This window comes from Cetorhinus maximus, chromosome 11 (genome assembly GCF_964194155.1).
Source record: "Cetorhinus maximus chromosome 11, sCetMax3.hap1.1, whole genome shotgun sequence".
Classification (NCBI taxonomy): domain Eukaryota; kingdom Metazoa; phylum Chordata; class Chondrichthyes; order Lamniformes; family Cetorhinidae; genus Cetorhinus; species Cetorhinus maximus.
Window position 1 is genome coordinate 74,273,213 of NC_135889.1, and position 18,479 is coordinate 74,291,691.

General features: G+C 40.1%; 2 protein-coding genes across 4 annotated transcripts in view; one reads left to right on the forward strand and one right to left on the reverse strand.

The window, feature by feature from the left end:
• LOC144686682 (coiled-coil domain-containing protein 148-like) overlaps nucleotides 1-7,074 on the reverse strand; it is a 110,266-nt gene extending 103,192 nt beyond the window's left edge. For both annotated transcript variants that reach the window (XM_078552207.1, XM_078552206.1), the window contains exons 1-2: nucleotides 6,937-7,074; nucleotides 685-744 (exon numbers count right to left, since the gene is read on the reverse strand). In XM_078552207.1, the coding sequence (XP_078408333.1) occupies nucleotides 685-739 (55 nt within the window). In that variant the 5' untranslated portion in view covers nucleotides 740-744; nucleotides 6,937-7,074. The remainder of the gene's footprint in view (nucleotides 1-684; nucleotides 745-6,936) is intronic.
• A 154-nt stretch (nucleotides 7,075-7,228) lies between these two features.
• pkp4 (plakophilin 4) overlaps nucleotides 7,229-18,479 on the forward strand; it is a 181,508-nt gene continuing 170,257 nt past the window's right edge. For both annotated transcript variants that reach the window (XM_078552220.1, XM_078552221.1), the window contains exon 1: nucleotides 7,229-7,375. The gene's annotated coding sequence lies outside the window, so the exon portion shown is untranslated. The remainder of the gene's footprint in view (nucleotides 7,376-18,479) is intronic.

Below are 18,479 nucleotides of genomic sequence, written 5' to 3' on the forward strand. Positions count from 1 at the left end.
ATTTTGACTTCATCAAATCAACACTAAATTTTACACTACATCTTTGATAGGTTGGCTTAAAATGTTCAGGCAATTAAGCATTTATAATTTGAATAAATCTTAGAAAGTTTTCCAACATGCACTAAGAGAACAAGTTTTTCAAAATTTTTTTGCTAATTTATTTTACTTGTCTGTGCTTCTTCCCTTCCAAAAGTAATGATTCCTGCTATGTTTCTTTGGCACCTTGTCCACTTGTCCTTCCTTGAGTGAATTCAGACAGTGGATGGTAACAAATACATGACATCACAGAAAAATATCCAGATACTAGCACCAGCCGCTCGATCGCAATCTGGAGCAAGAACATTTGTTTACTCTTCCCCTGGTTAATGCCAGTTGTAGTGCCCTTACTGTCACTTGCTCAAGATCAGCTAGCTCAGGGCAAATTAAGATTCAAAACTGAAACCTTTGGTCCGTATAGCTCAGCTGCACACTACCTGTATCAGTTTAAACTTCAGTATTAGAATTGGGAAAGCAGGAAGAATTTCCCTTCCTGAACATGTTTTTTGACCAATGGTAGAGCATTAGCCCAGCTCAGATCACTTAACTCTGCACTAATGAGGATATCAAACCTGGATTGTATGGATTACTGCATTAATGAGCTGAGTAACTGGGTGAGTTTTAATAAGAAATAATTATTGTATATACCTGCATCTTCTGCTCTGTGATTTGTGATGAACATTCGGAGATCTCTTCCGCTCATTGTTCCTACAGGAAAAGTGGTTCATACCAGTTTTATATATTATTAAAATTCATTTTGGTGAATTGGAATACTCTATATGAGGAAAGTTGGTGTATAAGTTAGCAATAAAGTATACTCATTTTTGAAATGAAGTAATGAATTCTTTCACATTTAGAGTCACAATTCAAAATCTGACAACGGGTCATTGACCTGAAACATTGGGATTTTAACTTATTCAAATCCACCCACTTGCACAAAGTTAAATTCAGGTCCAACTCTGTTTCTCCCACAGATATTGCCTGATCTGTTCTTGTTGCAGAAATTGACAGACTTGCTAAGTGCTTTCAGCATTTTCAGTTCTTGTTTCATTTAGCACCATTATGTTGATTGTTTTCCTGCCCTTTCATTCACACTGTCAACATTAGTTAAAATGACCCCTGTTGCTTTTACTGCTCATATTACTTCTCTTGTAATTTAAAACCTTTGACCAGTAACGCCAAGTTATGCAGCCAATGATAAATCTGTTTTGGAACACAAGTTTTCAAAAGATATTGAAGAGGGATCAGAGAGAAGTGGCTTGGTTTAGCAATCTTATCCTGTGAATAGGTGAATCTTACAGCCCAAGAGCATCTCCAGTTCAATCCCTGGTCTTTGATATGTTTACAGCTACAACCTCCTCAACAACAACTTTAATGTTGTAAATGTTCCCTACAGTGCTTTACAGGAGAGTAATTAGACAAAAATTGACACCAAGTCAAAAGAAGCTATTTGGAAGAGAGACTAAAAGCTTGGCCAAAGAGGTAGGTTTTAAGGAATGTCTTAAAGGAAGAGAGAGATGGAGAGGCAGAGAAGCAGAGAGATTTGGGAGAATTTCTTAGCTCAGGAGCTAGACAGCTGAAGGAACACCCTTCAATGGTGCAGCAAAGGAAATGGGGACGCACAGAAGGACAGTGCGGGAGGAAGACACAGTTTCTAAATGGTTGTACGATTGGGGGAGGTTTCAAAAATAGGGAGAAATGCCATGAAAGGATTTGAACATAAGAATGGGAATTTTAAATTGGAGGCTTTCGTAGACTGGGAGCCACAATGGTGATGGATTCAATAAGACTTGATGCATTAGGATACAGGCAACTGTGTTTTAATGAGCCTCAGTTTATGGAGGATGAAGGATGGGCAGTTGGCCAGGACAGCATTGAAATAGTTGAATCTGGAGGTGACAAAGGCTTGGATGAATCTTTCAGGAGAAAATGGAAAGCAAGAAATGGGTGAAGTTATGGAAATAGAAGTAGATATTCTTTGTAATGGAGAGAATAATGGGGTCAGAAGGTCAAGGCAGGGTCAAATAGGATACCAAGATGCAAACAGTCTGATTTAGCTGGAGACAGTGACATGGGAGAGAGATAAAGTTGATGGCTAGGCAGTGCATCAAGGACGACCATTGAAGTGAGAGCATTCAGCATCATTTTTATTTGTTCTCAAGCCATGTGTTCTAGCTTCGCTAGGTTCATACCTTGTTCAGCTCCAGTTACATTAAACAGAGACAGAAGAGTAGCAAGTGTGATTCCAAGAGTTAAGGCTTTAAAATACCAGAAGACTTGCAGAACTAAACTTGTCTTCCTTGGAGAATAACATTTTACAAATCTTTAAAATGCTAAGAATGGTGGATGATGTAGATGCACAATGGATTTGCGACTTAAACTACATCTGAAAAGTAAAGGACATGTTTAAATTTAATAAGCCTCAAGTGAGACTAAAAGTTAAAATATTCATTTTCCCCATTACAGTGCACCTGAAATGGCAGCTCAAGAAAGGCAATTGGGACAGAAGTTAATTAACTCCTTCCGAAGAAACTAGATAAATATCTGATTGGAAACTGGATTGAAGGTTAAATGTAGCAGTGCAATTATATGTTCCAACCTGCCAGAGGACATGATAGTCCCTAATGTTAATTGTATTATCAAGGTTAAGGATACACAGTGAAGGGCATTGATTGATTAAGTACCTTGAGCACATATAAAGAAATACTGTTGGGACACAAGTCTTGGTTAAGGAGGAGACAGACATATGTAATGGTTAGGGAGGAGGCAGACATATGCATTCTGTAAATAAATGTAATGTTAAGTAAAAAGATTGGTGTCTGGTTTTGTACTTCCCCATCAGGATGAATTAACATGGTAGCACAGAATGGTTGCTTAAAGGTGAAGGTTGGAAACAAAGAAAAAAATGGCTAGAGAGAGGATTGTAATTTGAGTCACTTTTGTGAAGAGCGACTGAAAGCAAGTGTAAATTGACAGGGTATTATTATCCACAAATATTCTCTGAATCCAAAGCTTATGACCATTGGAAAAAAGAAGCGGACACGGGTCACGTCCTTACCGAAGGAAAAAAACAAGGCATTGTAATTTCCTAACAAAAATAAAATCAGAAGCAAAGTATTTTGTGAGCTGAATGCTTGTCAGTTGGATACTAATGAATGTTTAGATCTTCTATTAAGCTTCATCGGTGAAATTTACAAGAAAGATGGTCTGTTAGGTGCCTATGAGGCATGGTCAGATTTTGATAGATTTTGTAAGATGGACTGTCATTCCATAAAGGAATACATCATGGATTTTAATAGACTGTATGAAAGATTGCTGAAATTCAATTTGGGAGATTCCTTATTCAGTGCTCGCATTTAATTTGCTGGATTGTACTTCTCTGCTATATGGTTAGGTTCCTGGTCTTAACTGGTGTTCAGTTCTCAGGAAAAGACACCCTGCTGTTTTAAAAAAGTCCTGGGGAAGCAATCATTTCCTGTGACTTTGATAGTGCCAATGGGACATTCTGCGCTGTCACAAAGGTTGGAGGACTCAACGACCCAGAACTTTCATTCCTCGGAAAGTCGTACTCCGGAGGTAGCCCAGAAGATGTGCTGGAGGACCCTCTTGGAAGTGCCCATGCAAAGACTGCATGGGAATTGTCCAGGAAATTTAAACTTCTGTTTGACAATTGACCCGCACCTGGAACTATTCAATACTCCAATTGAAATCAGAGATTTCGGATGATTCTGACCAATCCCTTAGTAGATTAGTTGCCTAGGAAAAGTTAAAATCGTTTCTACCTCCTAGGTAAGTATACCACTGAACCCTCCCCCCACCCCCCCCAACCCCACTGGACTCCACCAACTACCCTCCCAATCCCTAACTACCACTACACTTCCCAAACCCCTGACTACTCCCCACCACCCAACTACCCCACCCCAACTTCCCAACCCCGACCACACTAGCCCCTCACTCACTAACCTTACATACTTAGTTTCTCTCCTTTGGACCTTTAAACTTACCAGTCTACAGCAGCTAGTGCCGTAAAAATGGGGTATGGCTTCACTTCTCCCGACATTGCTATCCTGCACTTAAGGCCTATGGAGCTGCTGTGCTGCACATTTCTCACCAGGCCTAGGTCAGAAGATTGGGCAAGAAATGTGAAACTCCCGACCTGGGTAAGTAAAAAGGAGCAAAGTGGCAATCTGATGGTGAGCGCCACTCCAAGGAAGTTCTGGGCCAAAGATTGTGGCCTTTCGAAATCATTTAGATACAGGCACAGATGTCAGTCCAACAGAAGAGTTACAGGCAAAGGGAATGGGGATGAAGGCATTTGTAGAAGATCTGGCAGACAACAGGATTGGTGCAGTAATAATAGATGAATGAACCCCAGGAATGCTCAGGAACTGTTAATAGGTGCTTCAGAGTTGACTCAAAATATCATTATGCAATGAACTGCCCAAAGTGGAACAGCGGGAACACAGAGAATTTGAAAGTTGAGGGTAATGATAATGATCTGTCTGAGGGAACTGTACTAGCCACAAGAAGTCTTCACAAGAAGTCCAGTAATAAGTGTACCAGTTGCAGATTCATTTAATTGTGTTGTATTGGACAGAGGTTGCACATCCACAGAATGTGGAATGGATTGGTTGAAATATTATTTGGATTCATTCAGTAGTAAGGATCGAAGGTCAAGGAATATGAAAGTTCTACTTGCTTCAGATTCAGGGATGACAATATGTTAAAGTAATTAAAAAGACTTGTGACTCTATGTGGAATAGCTGGATAAGCCACTTTATTAGCACAGATGCAGTGTCTAGTGTGATACATTTGCTGCTGAGGAAGCCTTTCCATCAGATGAAACTGGACATGGAACATGATAAAGCAATTGTTTTTGGAAAGTCAGTAGATATGCAGTTTACCCAAAAAGGGCATTATTGCATTTCCTTTATAAAACCTGGCATTTCTAATCAGGATGTTAATGAAGTATTAATGGCATCAGGTGATAAGAATTTGAGAGAGAAAAAAGAAATTGTCTTAAAGTTACATGGACAATTTGCTTATCCTCCTTATCACAGATTAAAAACCCTTCTAAAGGATGTAGGAGCGCTTGATGATGAGTACACAAGGCTCATAGATGAGATTAGTAAAAAATATGATATATGTAATAAGTGTCAGAGGCCAAAGCCTGTTATAAATCTCCCAATGGCACAAAACTTTAATGAAATAGTAGCCATGTATTTAAATGTGTGGGACAAGGCCAAGAACATTTTCATTTTACATTTTATAGACAAAGCAACCAGATTCAGTTTTTCTACAGTAATACATGGTAAGAACAAAAGTGTGATGTACATACCAAAAGGGTTCACTGAATGGAAGGATGCAATTTTTTAGGGAGAGCAGGGAAAACCACCAATTTTAAACATTTGCTAATTGTCCAAGATGATGCACAAGAAGTTAGATCTATGGACTGACAAAATGAGGTAAAACCGTGGAAAGCTAGGAAACGCAGTGTGAGTTCCCTTGGGGGATCTGGAAGTGACTCTGACACTAGGAAATGATTGCATACTGGCAACAGAACCTCTGATCGTGGGACACAAAATTCATGTAGCAGTAGTCCAGAAAAAGATAGGAGGGCGAGTAAATGCCATAGGTCGACTAGGTTATGCAATACAGAATACAGAACAATATAGAAACAGTGCTAGAAATAGGAGCCCTTAAGACTGGGAAGTTTTGCTGCCAACAAATTAGAAGATAAATTAATAAGAGAGGCAAAACAAAAATTGTTGGTTAGTTGGGAGGAATCCAACTGGAAGATGTCTACTGAGGTGCCAGATAGGGGACAGCCAGCCTTATCACACAGATGGAAATGTATGGAAAAAGTCTTCCCAGATGGGACATATAAGGTAATAGTGGCTCGGTGTTTTGAAAAGAGATTTGGAGATCAAGATGTTAGCGTGGACTCCCCCATGGTGAGAAAAGTAATCCTGAAAATGTTCTAAGCTATGTAGGCTACATATTAATGGAAATGTAGCTCAATCAATATAAAACTTGTGTTTTTGCAGGGTGAAAATTTTCAGAAAGATGTGTTTTTGAATCTGCCTAAAGAGGCAAGTGATATAAAGGGAAGCTGTGGAAATTAAACAGATGCGTTTATGGATTGAATGTTGAATCGAGGGTATGAATTTCCCAGATAGGCTTGTCTTGCTGAAAGTAGGCTGTACTCAACTGAAAGCAGATCAAGCAATGGTCTACTGGTACCATAAAGTTTCAGGCATCTTTATGATGCATGTGGATGATTTTCTTTGGGGAGGTTCTGTGGAATTTGAGTAATTTGTTATAAACAAGATTAAAGGGGAATTTAAGATCTGAAGTCAGGCTTCGGGGCTTTTAAATATGTAGGCTTAGACTTTGAGCAGAATAAGGAGCAACCTTGAATCAACAATTGTATCTAAAAAGTGTAACTCATATCCCAATAAATCATGTTGGGTTGTCACAAAAAGATTATCTTACATCTAAAGAAGAAACAGAGCAGTTACACAACTGAGGGCCCTGTCAACCATACATATGGTCATTGGAAGTTCATTTCATGGTCCAAATGAGTTCTTCTTAACTACTGCTTTCTTGTCTGAGTAAATCAAGTTAACCTAAAATTTAGACTGAAAGTTTCGCATCATCCTTATTATCAACCGAGTCTTTAGAAAATTTAATGAAACGTCACTTTAAATTTAAATCTGCAGTTTAACAAGTATGTACCACAATGGTACATCTTGGCTCAAAGATTTAGCGTGATTTCACAATACTGACATGAGCAATCCACGTAAATAAATAAATTCTGGAGAAAATATCTAGTCTACTGGAAAAGTAATTTACAATATTTCCTCCTTTAATGTCTAAATTGTCACAATGTTAACTCACATCTCCGAAGCCCTGGCAGCTGTGATCACATCTCAACTTCACGGGTGATCCTTTCCCGGAGGCGGATTTCGGTGCCTGGGGCAGGCAGGTGAGCTCGCTGGAATGGTGGTTGCACTCACCTTCCCATCTTCCCGAATCACTCGGGCATGGATTGTTGACAGGCGACGCCGTGTTGGCAACCAAGTACACGCTTTCCAATTGGCCCATTTTTGCATTGGAACTGCCCAATGGAAGCCAGGATAGCTAGCGGGCTGACCAATGTGACCAAGCCATGCCCAAGAGCAGGGGCGGTGACGCAGCGGGGATCGGCTCCAATTTTCCCTTTACCCTGAAGTTGGGAGATGTGAGTGCGAGAGAATGTGCTGCCTGAACGGGGCTTCCGTTCCCCTCTAGTCTTCCATGGTGCCCCTTTCGAAATCAGGCCCGGTCAGCCAGAGCAGTAAGTGTTTCAGCGCGAGAGTGAGTGTGTGTGAGAGTGTGAACAGAGAGGCTGGTTCTTGGGCAAACAGACAGGTGTTCATAACCGCGGGGCAGCGGAAGATGGGTAGATGGTTTTGGGGTGAGCGGGATCGGGAGCTGGGGTGTTTGTTCACCCAAACCTCCGTCTCCCTCACTTTCTAAACACTCCTGTTGAAGGGGAAAAGACGAAGCGACCTCCATGACCATTTGCTCTCCATTGTTCTTGAAGATGAACATTGAGGCGAGAGTGCTCCCAAAACGTTGCATTTTTATCACGTAAGTAGCTTTTCACGGTGTTCCTCGATTGTGGAGCGTTTTTCACTTGTGTAAGTATTTCCTGCAGTGAAGGTGTGGCGACAATAGAGCGAAGGTTCATATTGAAATTTTTTTAAAAAGCGTTTAATTTCGTGTTCCTTTGCTAAGTCTTTTCTTTCCCGCCCCTTGTTGGGTGTATTTTTTTTTTGTCCGGGAACCATGGAATACGACCGCTATTTACAAAACAATTGAAGGGTTTGAGCGTTTGTTTAGCATCATTATGGGGAAAAAAAATACGCCTTTGCGCCAGTGTGTGCTGCATTGGCTGTACTGGCCTGTCGAGAATACGATCTCTGATTGTGAATGGTGATAAAACAATCCTTGTGCGGTAATTGGGCGTTACCAAATCTGTGCGTGTGACTTGTTTTCTGTTTAACTTTTAACTGGGTTGTAAATGTGTTGTTAATATCGAATATTCTTCATAATTGCTATATAAAAAAAAATCTGACTTTTTAATTTAAATAATTCTATGGGGGATTCTACTGGTTTCAAAGATCTTAATTCTGTAGTATTAACATTAGATGTATTCAGATAAGCAGCTGGCCGTGACAATCCTCTGAAATTGGCTATCGAAAGACATGTATTAAGCGTGACTCAAATTGGATCGCTTAAATGAAAGTGTTTCACAATGTATCATTCATCTCATAACTGACCGGATCCTCACGAATCTTGTTTCTTCGTCAAAAGTGCACCAAATTATTTCGTGGAGCGGGCGCATTTTACTACAAGGAATAATTTTACACAAACCTGAGAGCTTTGGGAGACAATTGCCCGTTTGGACATACATGCTGCATTTATCAATTTAACCTATTCATTGCACTCTTTGTATTTATATTGTTCTCTTGGAGTATTTAGATTTTTCTGCAGAGAGCTCAAGTTGTTAGGATCATCTGAAGAAAGTCTAGCCCCAAATGGAAACAAATTAAACCTTGTATGCCTCCATTTGTGGTTCAAAAAGATGAAAAGCTATGTGGGAACTGAAGAGATGAGCAAAGTATATAGGGTAAGGGGCCAGCCACTCGGTAGATTGTTCCTTCTCCCTCCCCAGTGCAAGATTTGCAATGTCAATTGCCTACTAAATTTAACTTGCTCTTCAAGTGTATATTTTAGTAGTGTCAGATTAGAGAAATGTTGAGAATGTTGCTGAGGGCAAAGAAACAAAGACACATTTACATAGCACCTTGTTGCTTCTCCAGTGTTTGTACTTAACATGAACACTTAGAAGTTCAGTGACTAGCTAAATAGTACTGTGTACAGCAAGATCCCACAAGCAAATAAGATGAGATACATAGAATCTACAGCACAGAAACAAGTCATGTGATCCAACTGGTTATACCAGTGATTATAGTGCCTCCTTACACTAATTGCTTCTTTCCACCCTCTCCAGTATAGATAGGTGCAGAAGTAGGCCACTTTTAACCCCTCAAACAGGTTCAACCATTCAGTGAGTTGGATGAGATCAGTCTTTTCTTCTCTTGTGTATTCATCAAGTTTCAACTATGCCATATGCCAGTGAGTTGCATATTTCACCACATATTCAACCTATACTTTTGATTGGCTAATGGCACAGTAAGGGACAGAGTTTAACAAAAATTGTACATTTATGAATAGAAGTTTTAAAAAATGAAATTGAAAGTTCTTTATTGGAATGCACGAAGCATCTGCAATACGATAGATGAACAAGTGGCTCAAATGGGGGTAAATGATTTAGATCTAATCACCATTAGAGACCTGGTTACAAGCTTGGGAAATATTCCAGGGTACACAATATTTTGGAAAGACAGATGAAATGGCAAAGTAGGAGGGGTAACCCTGATAATAAAGGATGACATAACATGTTTAGAGAAGGGATCTGTCCCCAGAAGATCATGTAGTAGTATCATTTTGGGTAGAAATTAGAAATAGCAAGAGTCAGAAAATACAGATGGGAGTAGTTTATAGGCCCCCTGAACAGTAGTTAAAACTGTTGGATAGAGCATTAAACAAGAAACCACTGGAGCTTGTAACAAAGGCAATGTAATAATTGTTGGGGACATGAATCTTCATATAGGTTGGATAGTCAACTTGGCAAGAGTGGTCTAGAGGATGAGTTTGTGGAATGTTTGTTATTTCTTGGGCCAATATATTTTGGAACCAACTAGGTTTGAAGCTATCTTAGATCTAGTATTGTGTAATGAAGCAGTGTTTGTTAATGTCACAGTAAAAAAATCCAATGGGAAACAGTGATCATAATACCACTGAATTCCAGATTAAATTTGAAAGTGACATACTCCAATCACAAACAAGAATCTTCAATTTAAACAGAGCCAATTCCTTGAGTATTGTTGAAAAAAGACACTGTCAGAGCTTTTCGTCCTGCACTCATTAGGACAATTCGCAAAAATACCAAGTGTAAAGGAACAATTTATACTGCATGAGAAGAGAGCGCTGATTGATTGGAAGGTGGATTCTGGTAGAGATGTTGGCATTAAAAATGTACCAGTTAACTGCCAAGCTTTGTTCAAATTCAAACCAGGCATGTTGATTCTGGTCAAGGCATTGCCTGGGAATGAAATCAAGAATGACTGTCACCTATTTTGTTTAGTTGAAAAGGCACAATGTATATACGTGTTCTTTCTGTCTGCAAAGGGCAGAGGGCCCTGTGTATTAATATATGTATCTTCTAGCATGCGTAAGTGTGCTACACTGCAAGCCTGACTGATAATCTTAGTGATTGTCAGTGTATTGTTTAACAAACGTCCAGTCGCAGAATCACATCTAGTGTTGGGCACTATGTTTTGAGTTTTGCAAGCCAGGGCTGGTTGGGTATGGTCAGCACCTTGCCTGTTGTGAACAGCTGAAGGAACATGCTGTTTCATGCGACCTGCCAGTCTTTGGGTCTAAAAGAAGTGGCTCACAATATTGCAAAAAAGTAGCAAATCTGAAGAATGGGAGTGTTTTAGAAACCAGCAAAGGGCAACCAAAAAGTTGATGAGTGGAAAAAATAGAATGAGAGTAAACTAGCCAGGAATATAAAAAGTTTGTAAGGGCTTTTATAAGTATATAAAAAAAGAGAGAATTGCTAAAGTTAACATTGGTCTGTTAGAATCAGAGATAGGAGAAATTATCATGATGGAGAATGAGGAAATGGCAGAGACATTGAACAAATATTTTGTCTGTCTTCACAGTAGAAGACACAAGTTGCATACCAGAAATAGACAAACTGGGGGCTAAAAAGAGTAAGGAGATTAGGGAAGTTAATATCAACAGAGAAAAAGTATTGGAGAAACTTAAAGGACTGAAATGTGGCGAACCTCTGGGGCTTGAGGCCTACATCCTAGGGTTCTAAAGGAATTAGTGGCAGAGATAGTGGATGCCATGGCTGTGATTTTCCACAATTAATTGGATTTGGGAGTGGTCCCATCAGATTGGCCAACTTCAATGTTACTCCACTTTTCAAGAAATGATGGAAAGGAGAAAGCAGGAAGCTACAGGCCAATTGGCCTAACATCAGTTATTAGGAAAATCTATTATGAAGGAAGTGTTAACTTAGAAAAGCATAGTATGATTAGAACAAGTCATCATGGTTTTACTAAAGGGAAATCCTGTTTGACAAATTTATTGGAGTTTTTTGAGGATGTGACTAGTAAGGTAGATAAAGGGGGAATAGTAGATGTAATATACCTGGATTTCCAAAAGGCTTTCAATAAGGTGCCACACAAAATGATAATAGGCAAAATAAGTGTGCATGGAGTTGGAGGTAATATAATAGCATGGATAGAGGATTGGTTAATGGATAGGAAGCAGAGAGTGGGAATAAATGGGACTTTTCGTTGGCAGGTAGTGAATAGTGGAGTACCACAGGGTCAATGCTGGGGCCATGGCTGTTTACAATCTATACTAATGACTTGATATAGAAGAGACAGAGAATAATGTATCCAAGTTTGCTGCTGGTATGAAGCTAGATGGGAAGGTAAGCTGGGGGAGGACGCAGGCTGCAAAGAGATATGGACAGGTTAGGTGAGTGGGCAACAAGATGGCAGATGGATTGTAATGTAGGGAAGTGTGAAGTTGTTCACTTGGTCGAATGAATAGAAGAGCTGAACATTCTTTTAAAAGATGAGAAACTTGTAAGTGTTGACGTTCAAAGTGACTTGGGTGTGCTCCTACAAGGAACACATGAAGTTAACGTACAGGTATAGCAAGCAATTCGAAAGGCAAATGGCATGTTGGCCTTTATTGCAAGGGGATTGGAGTACAAGAATAAAGAAGTCTTGCTACAGTTTGGTGAGGCCATGTCTGAAATAGCGTGTGCAGTTTTGGTCTCTACATTTAATAAAAGATATACTTGCATTGGAGGTGGTAAAGCGAAGGTTCACTAACTTGGTCCCTGGGATGAGGTAGTTGTCCTATGATAGGCTGAGCAAATTGTCTAAGTTCACTGGAGTTTAGAAGAATAAGGTGTGATTTCATTGAAGATTCTGAAGGGGCTGGATAGGGTAGATTTTTGAGAGATTCCCAGCCAGCAGAAACAAAAATGTGAGGGCACAATCTTGGGGTAAGGGGCTGATCATTTAGGACTGCGATGAGGGGAAATCACTTCACTCAAAGGATTGGGAATCTTTGGAATTCTCTGCCAAGAGGGTTCTGGGTGCTCCATTATTGAATACCTTTAAGATTGAGCTAGACCGATTTTTGGTCTCAGGGAATCGAGGGGTATGGGGAAGGGCAGCGAAGTGGAGTTGAAGCCTAAGATCGGCCATGATCGTATTGAATGGTGAAGCAGCTCAATGGGTCATGTGGTCTACTCCCATTTCTTGTATTCTTGTGTTTTGTTTTTATGCCCCTTGTTCTGGACAAATGGAAACAATTAAAATACAAGAAACAAAAAATGGAAACTACCTTCTGACTTGGTGGTGAGAGTGCTGAGGCATTCTGACTTTTGCTTGTCTGCTCTGTTTTTTAAGGAATACAGTGAAGCTGGTAAACATGACCTTTTAAGGCTCTGTCAGCTATTTTTTAATTCTCCATCTGTTATCTGATTCTCTAGCAAAGATTCTAGTATCTTTCCCAACACTTAAGCTAACTGGCCTATGGTTTCACGGATTAGTTCTAGTGGTCCTTGTCTCTGCTGTTTTATTGCCAGCAGGAGTTATGGGGTGTATCTACAATATTGAACCCTGCTTTTTGTTAGCATTCGCACAGAAGGTCCTCAGCTCAACATGCACGGGGTGTTGATTGCTTTTCTCACTGGAACAATATACTCTCATTTCTTTGGTTTTGCCTTTTCCCTGATATTTTTTATATTTTTCAATATTTATTCAATGTGCTTTTTGAAGAATTTTTGCTGAATTTGTGATGATGCATTTCGTGTTGATTTGACCCTCCTGAGGCAAATTTATTTAACTTCCATCTTCGTTTTACTGGTGAATTATATGCCTCTTGATGTACACTAACCAACCGGAGGAACAATTTTTTCATCTCAAGGTTTTCAAGATTAAAAAGATTATATCCCTCCTTTGATCTATTTTCCAGTGAGAAAACCCCCCTTCTCACCACCCCACATTGCTTTATTGAAACCTTTCTTAATGATTCCTTTCTAGCATTTCTGATGTCAGTCTTGTAAAGCTCAACTGTAACCTTTCTTTGGCCCTAATAGCTTTGAAATGAGGTGCCCAGAACTCTAAGCAATACATCCAATTGTGTATTAACCGATGCACTGAACCCAGAATGTCAGTTTTTGGGTTGTAGGTAATTTGAGCTCTGCGGTGGATTGCATTTCAAAATATTAAACTCCAACACCATCACAGCAAATCCCATCACAACTAATATGCACAGCATTTTTTTAAATTCCTGTGACCTGGGCAGCTATCAATCACTAGCCAATAAATGTGGCCACCCCAAGTCACTTCCTTGAATCCCTCGCTACCTGTCCCACCCTTTTCCAACCCCACTTTCTGCCTTCATCCTTCACCCCTGAGGAAAATGAAACAACAACATACACACACACACACACACACACACCCCCCCCACCCATGTCACTTACAAACTACCACCGACCTACCTTTGTCCCTCCATTCACCACACTACCTCTGCAACCAATGATTTTCTTAACCACAGCTCCACTTTCACCTAGGTCCCCATCAAAACCGTCTCCCACTTGCAAATACCCACTTCTGGTATCCTTTCCATTCTCATTGAGAACTGCGGTAATTACACCGTTGGAAAAGAAAATTCTGCTGCTCCATCAGCCTCCCTGTCCTCAAACTCTTGAACATGTTACCTACCAAATTCATGCACTGTGCTCCAATCCAGTTTCTATCTGATCTAGTGCTAAAATAGCTCTAACCAAAGTCACAAAATATTGTGTTTGTTACCATGGTGTATTATTCCCTCCTTGTGCTCGCGGTAGTTTTTGTTAACTTTTCCCTATCAGGTTGGAGCCAGAGCATCCCGGCAATGGCATTTCTGCCAGGCCCCCATTTCCTCGACAGCATGGTGCCCCCGACACAAGGTCAGATTCCATATGTAAGCTGATATCCAGCTCTGCTTCTCCATCATCTTTCTCAATGCCTCCACTGCTGAGCTAAATTGCTTGTCCATTACTCAGTCACGGCTGGGCTGCAATTTCCTGTAACTAAACATCAGAGAAACCAAAGACATCTTTGGCCCCACTGTGAACATTGTACCTTTGGCTCTGTGGCCCTGTTTGTGGAGCTTTACTGTGCATATTGGTTGCTTTATTGTCATATATGGCATTTGCAACATACTTACGTGGACTGTAAGATGCTTTGGGACATTGAGTTGTGAAATACACTGTATAAATGCAGCTTCGTTTCTTTCCCTGTGGATTCCTTCTCACGCTTCCCCTATCACTGAGCTCAATTTTGGTAGGGCTCATTTGGTTCTAAACTCTGAAATGCTACCTTGAAAATTGTAGCAAATGTATTGATTCAAGATTTATTTCAGTATTGAAAAGCTGCCTGTGATAGTGGGTAGATTTTACAGTCAGCGGTGGTGCAACTCGCTGCTGACCCCAGAGAGCTGCCTACAAAGTTCTCGTAATCTTTGGCATGGACATCCCTATTCTCAACAGCAGTTTAAATCTGGTGCCAAGCCAAAGGGCTCTTCAGGTGCGCAGCAGCAGTGATGTCAGCAAGCAGGATAAGCAGTCGATTACATTTAAGTATTCACAGAGGATGAGCCAGGAAGTTAAACACAATTAATCCTTCACTGAATTTAAATTTTCACAGCAAAATAAATAATTGAATTAATATCCAATTGAATGTAAAATATCAGTATAAACAACTTTTTAAAAGTTTATTTTAAAAATAGGTGGCTTTTTAAAATCAAGAAATTGGATATTCTGCAAATAAAGCTAACATTTTTCAGGGACAATAAGTGTGTTTAGCAGCAATGGTGAACTTAGTACACCGTTAACCTAGTTACATCTACAACGTATAACATTTTCAAGGGTTTTTACAGCAAAACTGATAGTGTTGATGAAAATTTTCACTGCATCAATTAATGGCCTTGGGGGTAACACTCTGGGGCTGAGGTGATGTGTGGGGGGGTGGTGATGGGACCTCAACAGCATGTCCTCTGGAGGAGCATCAAACCACTGACAGTACCTTCTGGATTTCTGCATTTAACTGTGTGGAGACAATGGAAGTGCTGTCAGTTTCCTAATATTTTCACCATAATTACCATGGCAAAATCCAGGTCATTATCGTATACCATTTAGATGTGACTTGTTTCTCTTTCTCACTTCATTAGTCATCTTTTTTTTTCTTGCACTTTTTCTCTACCTCAGTATGAGTATTAAATTTTGGATGTGTGAATCATTGGTGAGTTATCACCTCATTTTTTGTTCTGGGCATGAGCATGTACTAGTATATTCATTTTGAATATCAGGCATGAATCAGTTTAGGATTAATACATTTATTTGTACTGCACCCTTACTGGTAACCAGTGCTTCCCTGTTTGGAATGTGACTGCAGGTATTAGCATGCCAAAAGCATAATAAAATGCTCACGTTCCTGCTTGCCAATTTTCCAGGTAATAATACTTGAGGCTAGAAGTGAAGATAGAAAATGCAGGAAAAACTAATTCCCACAATTACTGGAGCTAGTGGCGCAGTTTGTCCACTTCTCCCTGCCACCGGCACCTTGTGCTTGCTGCATGCATCAAAGGAGTAAATGTTGTCAGCTGTTTTGCCTGTAGTTTTATTGGGGCATTCTTAGAATACTTGCTTTCTCTAGCAATGAATACCTTTTTCCAAAGAATGAGATCTCTAAACGTTTTACACATTTTAGATGGATTTATGGTGTCACCACAAAGCTTATTTTTTTTAAAAACCGTTCACAACCCCAAGATGTTCAAAAATGCTTCACTACTCTGACAACCTGCAATTACCTAGCACCCGGAATATGGTAAAGGGTCCTAAGGCATTTCACAGGAGAATTATGAAATCAAATTGAACACCCAGCCACATAAGATGTTAGGACAAATGATCAGCAAAGACATAGGTTTTGAGGAGTGCCTTAAAGGAAAAGAGTGAAAGAAGTGGATAGATTTAGTGTGAGAATTTGAGTTCAGGGTCTAGACAGCTGAAAGCCCAAGCATCAATGCTGGAACAATTCAAGGCCAGATTTGGAAAAGTGTCAAAATCATGGAGAGTTATAGGGTTGGAGTTGGTTATGGAAATAGGGAGGGCTGATGCTAGGAAGAGAAGTGAAAATTGACGTGTTGCTGGACCGGCAACCAGTGTGGGCTGGCAGCATGAGGGTGATGGATGAATGAGACTGGGCTGCAGCATTTTGGATGAAGTACTTGTTCGCCTACAGTGAACTACACTTAATGTAGTAAACAATTAGCACATAGCAAGGACCCACCAACAGCAATGTATCTGGGTAATTTGCTTTTTAGGTGTTGATTGAAGGATAAACATTGGCCAGGACACCAGGGAGAACTCTCAACTTTTCACTGAGTTTCTGACTCTGACATAAGGGTGGCACTGCTGAGCCACAGCTGACAGATGCACTTTAAATTTTCCACTCTGGTTCAGATTTTGTGTGTGGGGAGGGAAAAGGGGGATGCAGGTATGTGCATTTTTCATTTGCAGTTGTAGCCAAGGAACAAAAGGCGAGAAAATGCAGAATGAAAAGATGATAGTGTTTGCAATCTTTAAATACATATCTTTCTAATGCAAATGGTTTTTGTGGGGAAAGTTATATAGGTAAGCTGTAAATTTCAGTTGGAGAAAATTTGTAATCATCCAACGTGTAAGCAGCATGACAAATCATAGGCAGAGGAGAGTGGTGGTAAGGTAGAACTCGGTGTGGTCAGCGTGTGTGGAATCGGTCGCTAACTTTTTGGATGGTGTTGTGAAAGGCAGCAGTAGAAAAGAAATAGGGGGCTAAAGATAGGTCCTTGGAGAACTCCTGAGATGACACTGTGTAGTAGGAAGTAAAACCATTGTAGGAGATTATCTGGTTTTGACTGGATAAATGAGAATGGAACCGGGCGTGAGCATACCATTCAGCTGGATGATGGAAGATGAGTGTTTTTGAGGCCAGTGTGCATGCAGACAGGTCAAAAAGGATGTGGAGTATTGTGTACCACAGTCAATAGCATGTCATTTGTGACATTGAAAAGGGCAGATGCCCACCCAGCTGGCGAGGTTCAAACATGGAGTTATAGGACGGATGGGTGCAAATTTGGGAGGTCACTTGGTAGTTTGCAAGGATGTAAAGTCAAAGGTGGTGTTTTTTTTTGAGAATGAAGGTGTTTTGGCAGATGTGAAAAGGAGGAGGACAGCATTAGGGGAGAGGAAGCTGTTTGCAATATTGATAAGTGCATGTCTGCTGCTCCATTTCTTCAGGCAGCAGAGAAATCTCAAGTCTTTTCCATATTGTCGTTAGCTAATCAGCACCTGATTTAATGCAGCCACTTGTCTTTTCATCAAGTTTTCATCTCTTGGAATCCCAGCTTAATTTGTTGTATAGCTGATCTAGTATGTCAGTTCAAATCTTCACCTATCAGTGGTGCTGAATGTCAGTAACCCACCTCTGTAAAAAGCCTACACAATTGAGTATACTGGGCTACAACAGAGGTAAAATAAAATGGGAAGGTAGCTAATGGCCACTAATTCAGTTTTCTGGAAAAAAAATTAACGATGTCAAATTTCAACCCTGAATCACTGGTTATAGAATGCCTGTAATAAAAATTGAGTAGACATTTAGTCATGGTAAATCAGAAAGCTGTAGATTATAACTTGAGCAATACTAGAAGATCTTTTTAACATGAAAGCTTTGTCTGACTGAGTTGCATTGGGAGTTGTTTTGCAAACTTTATAATATATAAAACAAACCTTTAAGGTACAGCACAATAGACTCTCAACAAAGGTTACATGTGGAGTTGGGACAATGGCTGTATGGATGGCAAATTGGTTAAGAAATAGAAAGCAGAGTGGGGTAAAGGGTTTTTTTTTAGGGGTATAGAATTTAAAGTAATTATGTAAAATCTGTATAGTTCCCTGGTCAGGCTTCACTTCCAAGTATTGCATGCAGTTGTGGGCTCTATATGACAAAAAGGACACAAGCAATGGAAGCAGTTCTGACACCATCCTTGTAATTTTTTTCTGCACTAAGATTCCAGCTATTGGTAAGATTGAACAGGTTGGGACTTCTTTCTTTGGAAAATACTTGGAGGAGACCACCTGATGGGACCATTAAATAAAGTGGCTGAGTAGGATACATATGGAGAAAATTCAAAAGTGGGGGTGATGA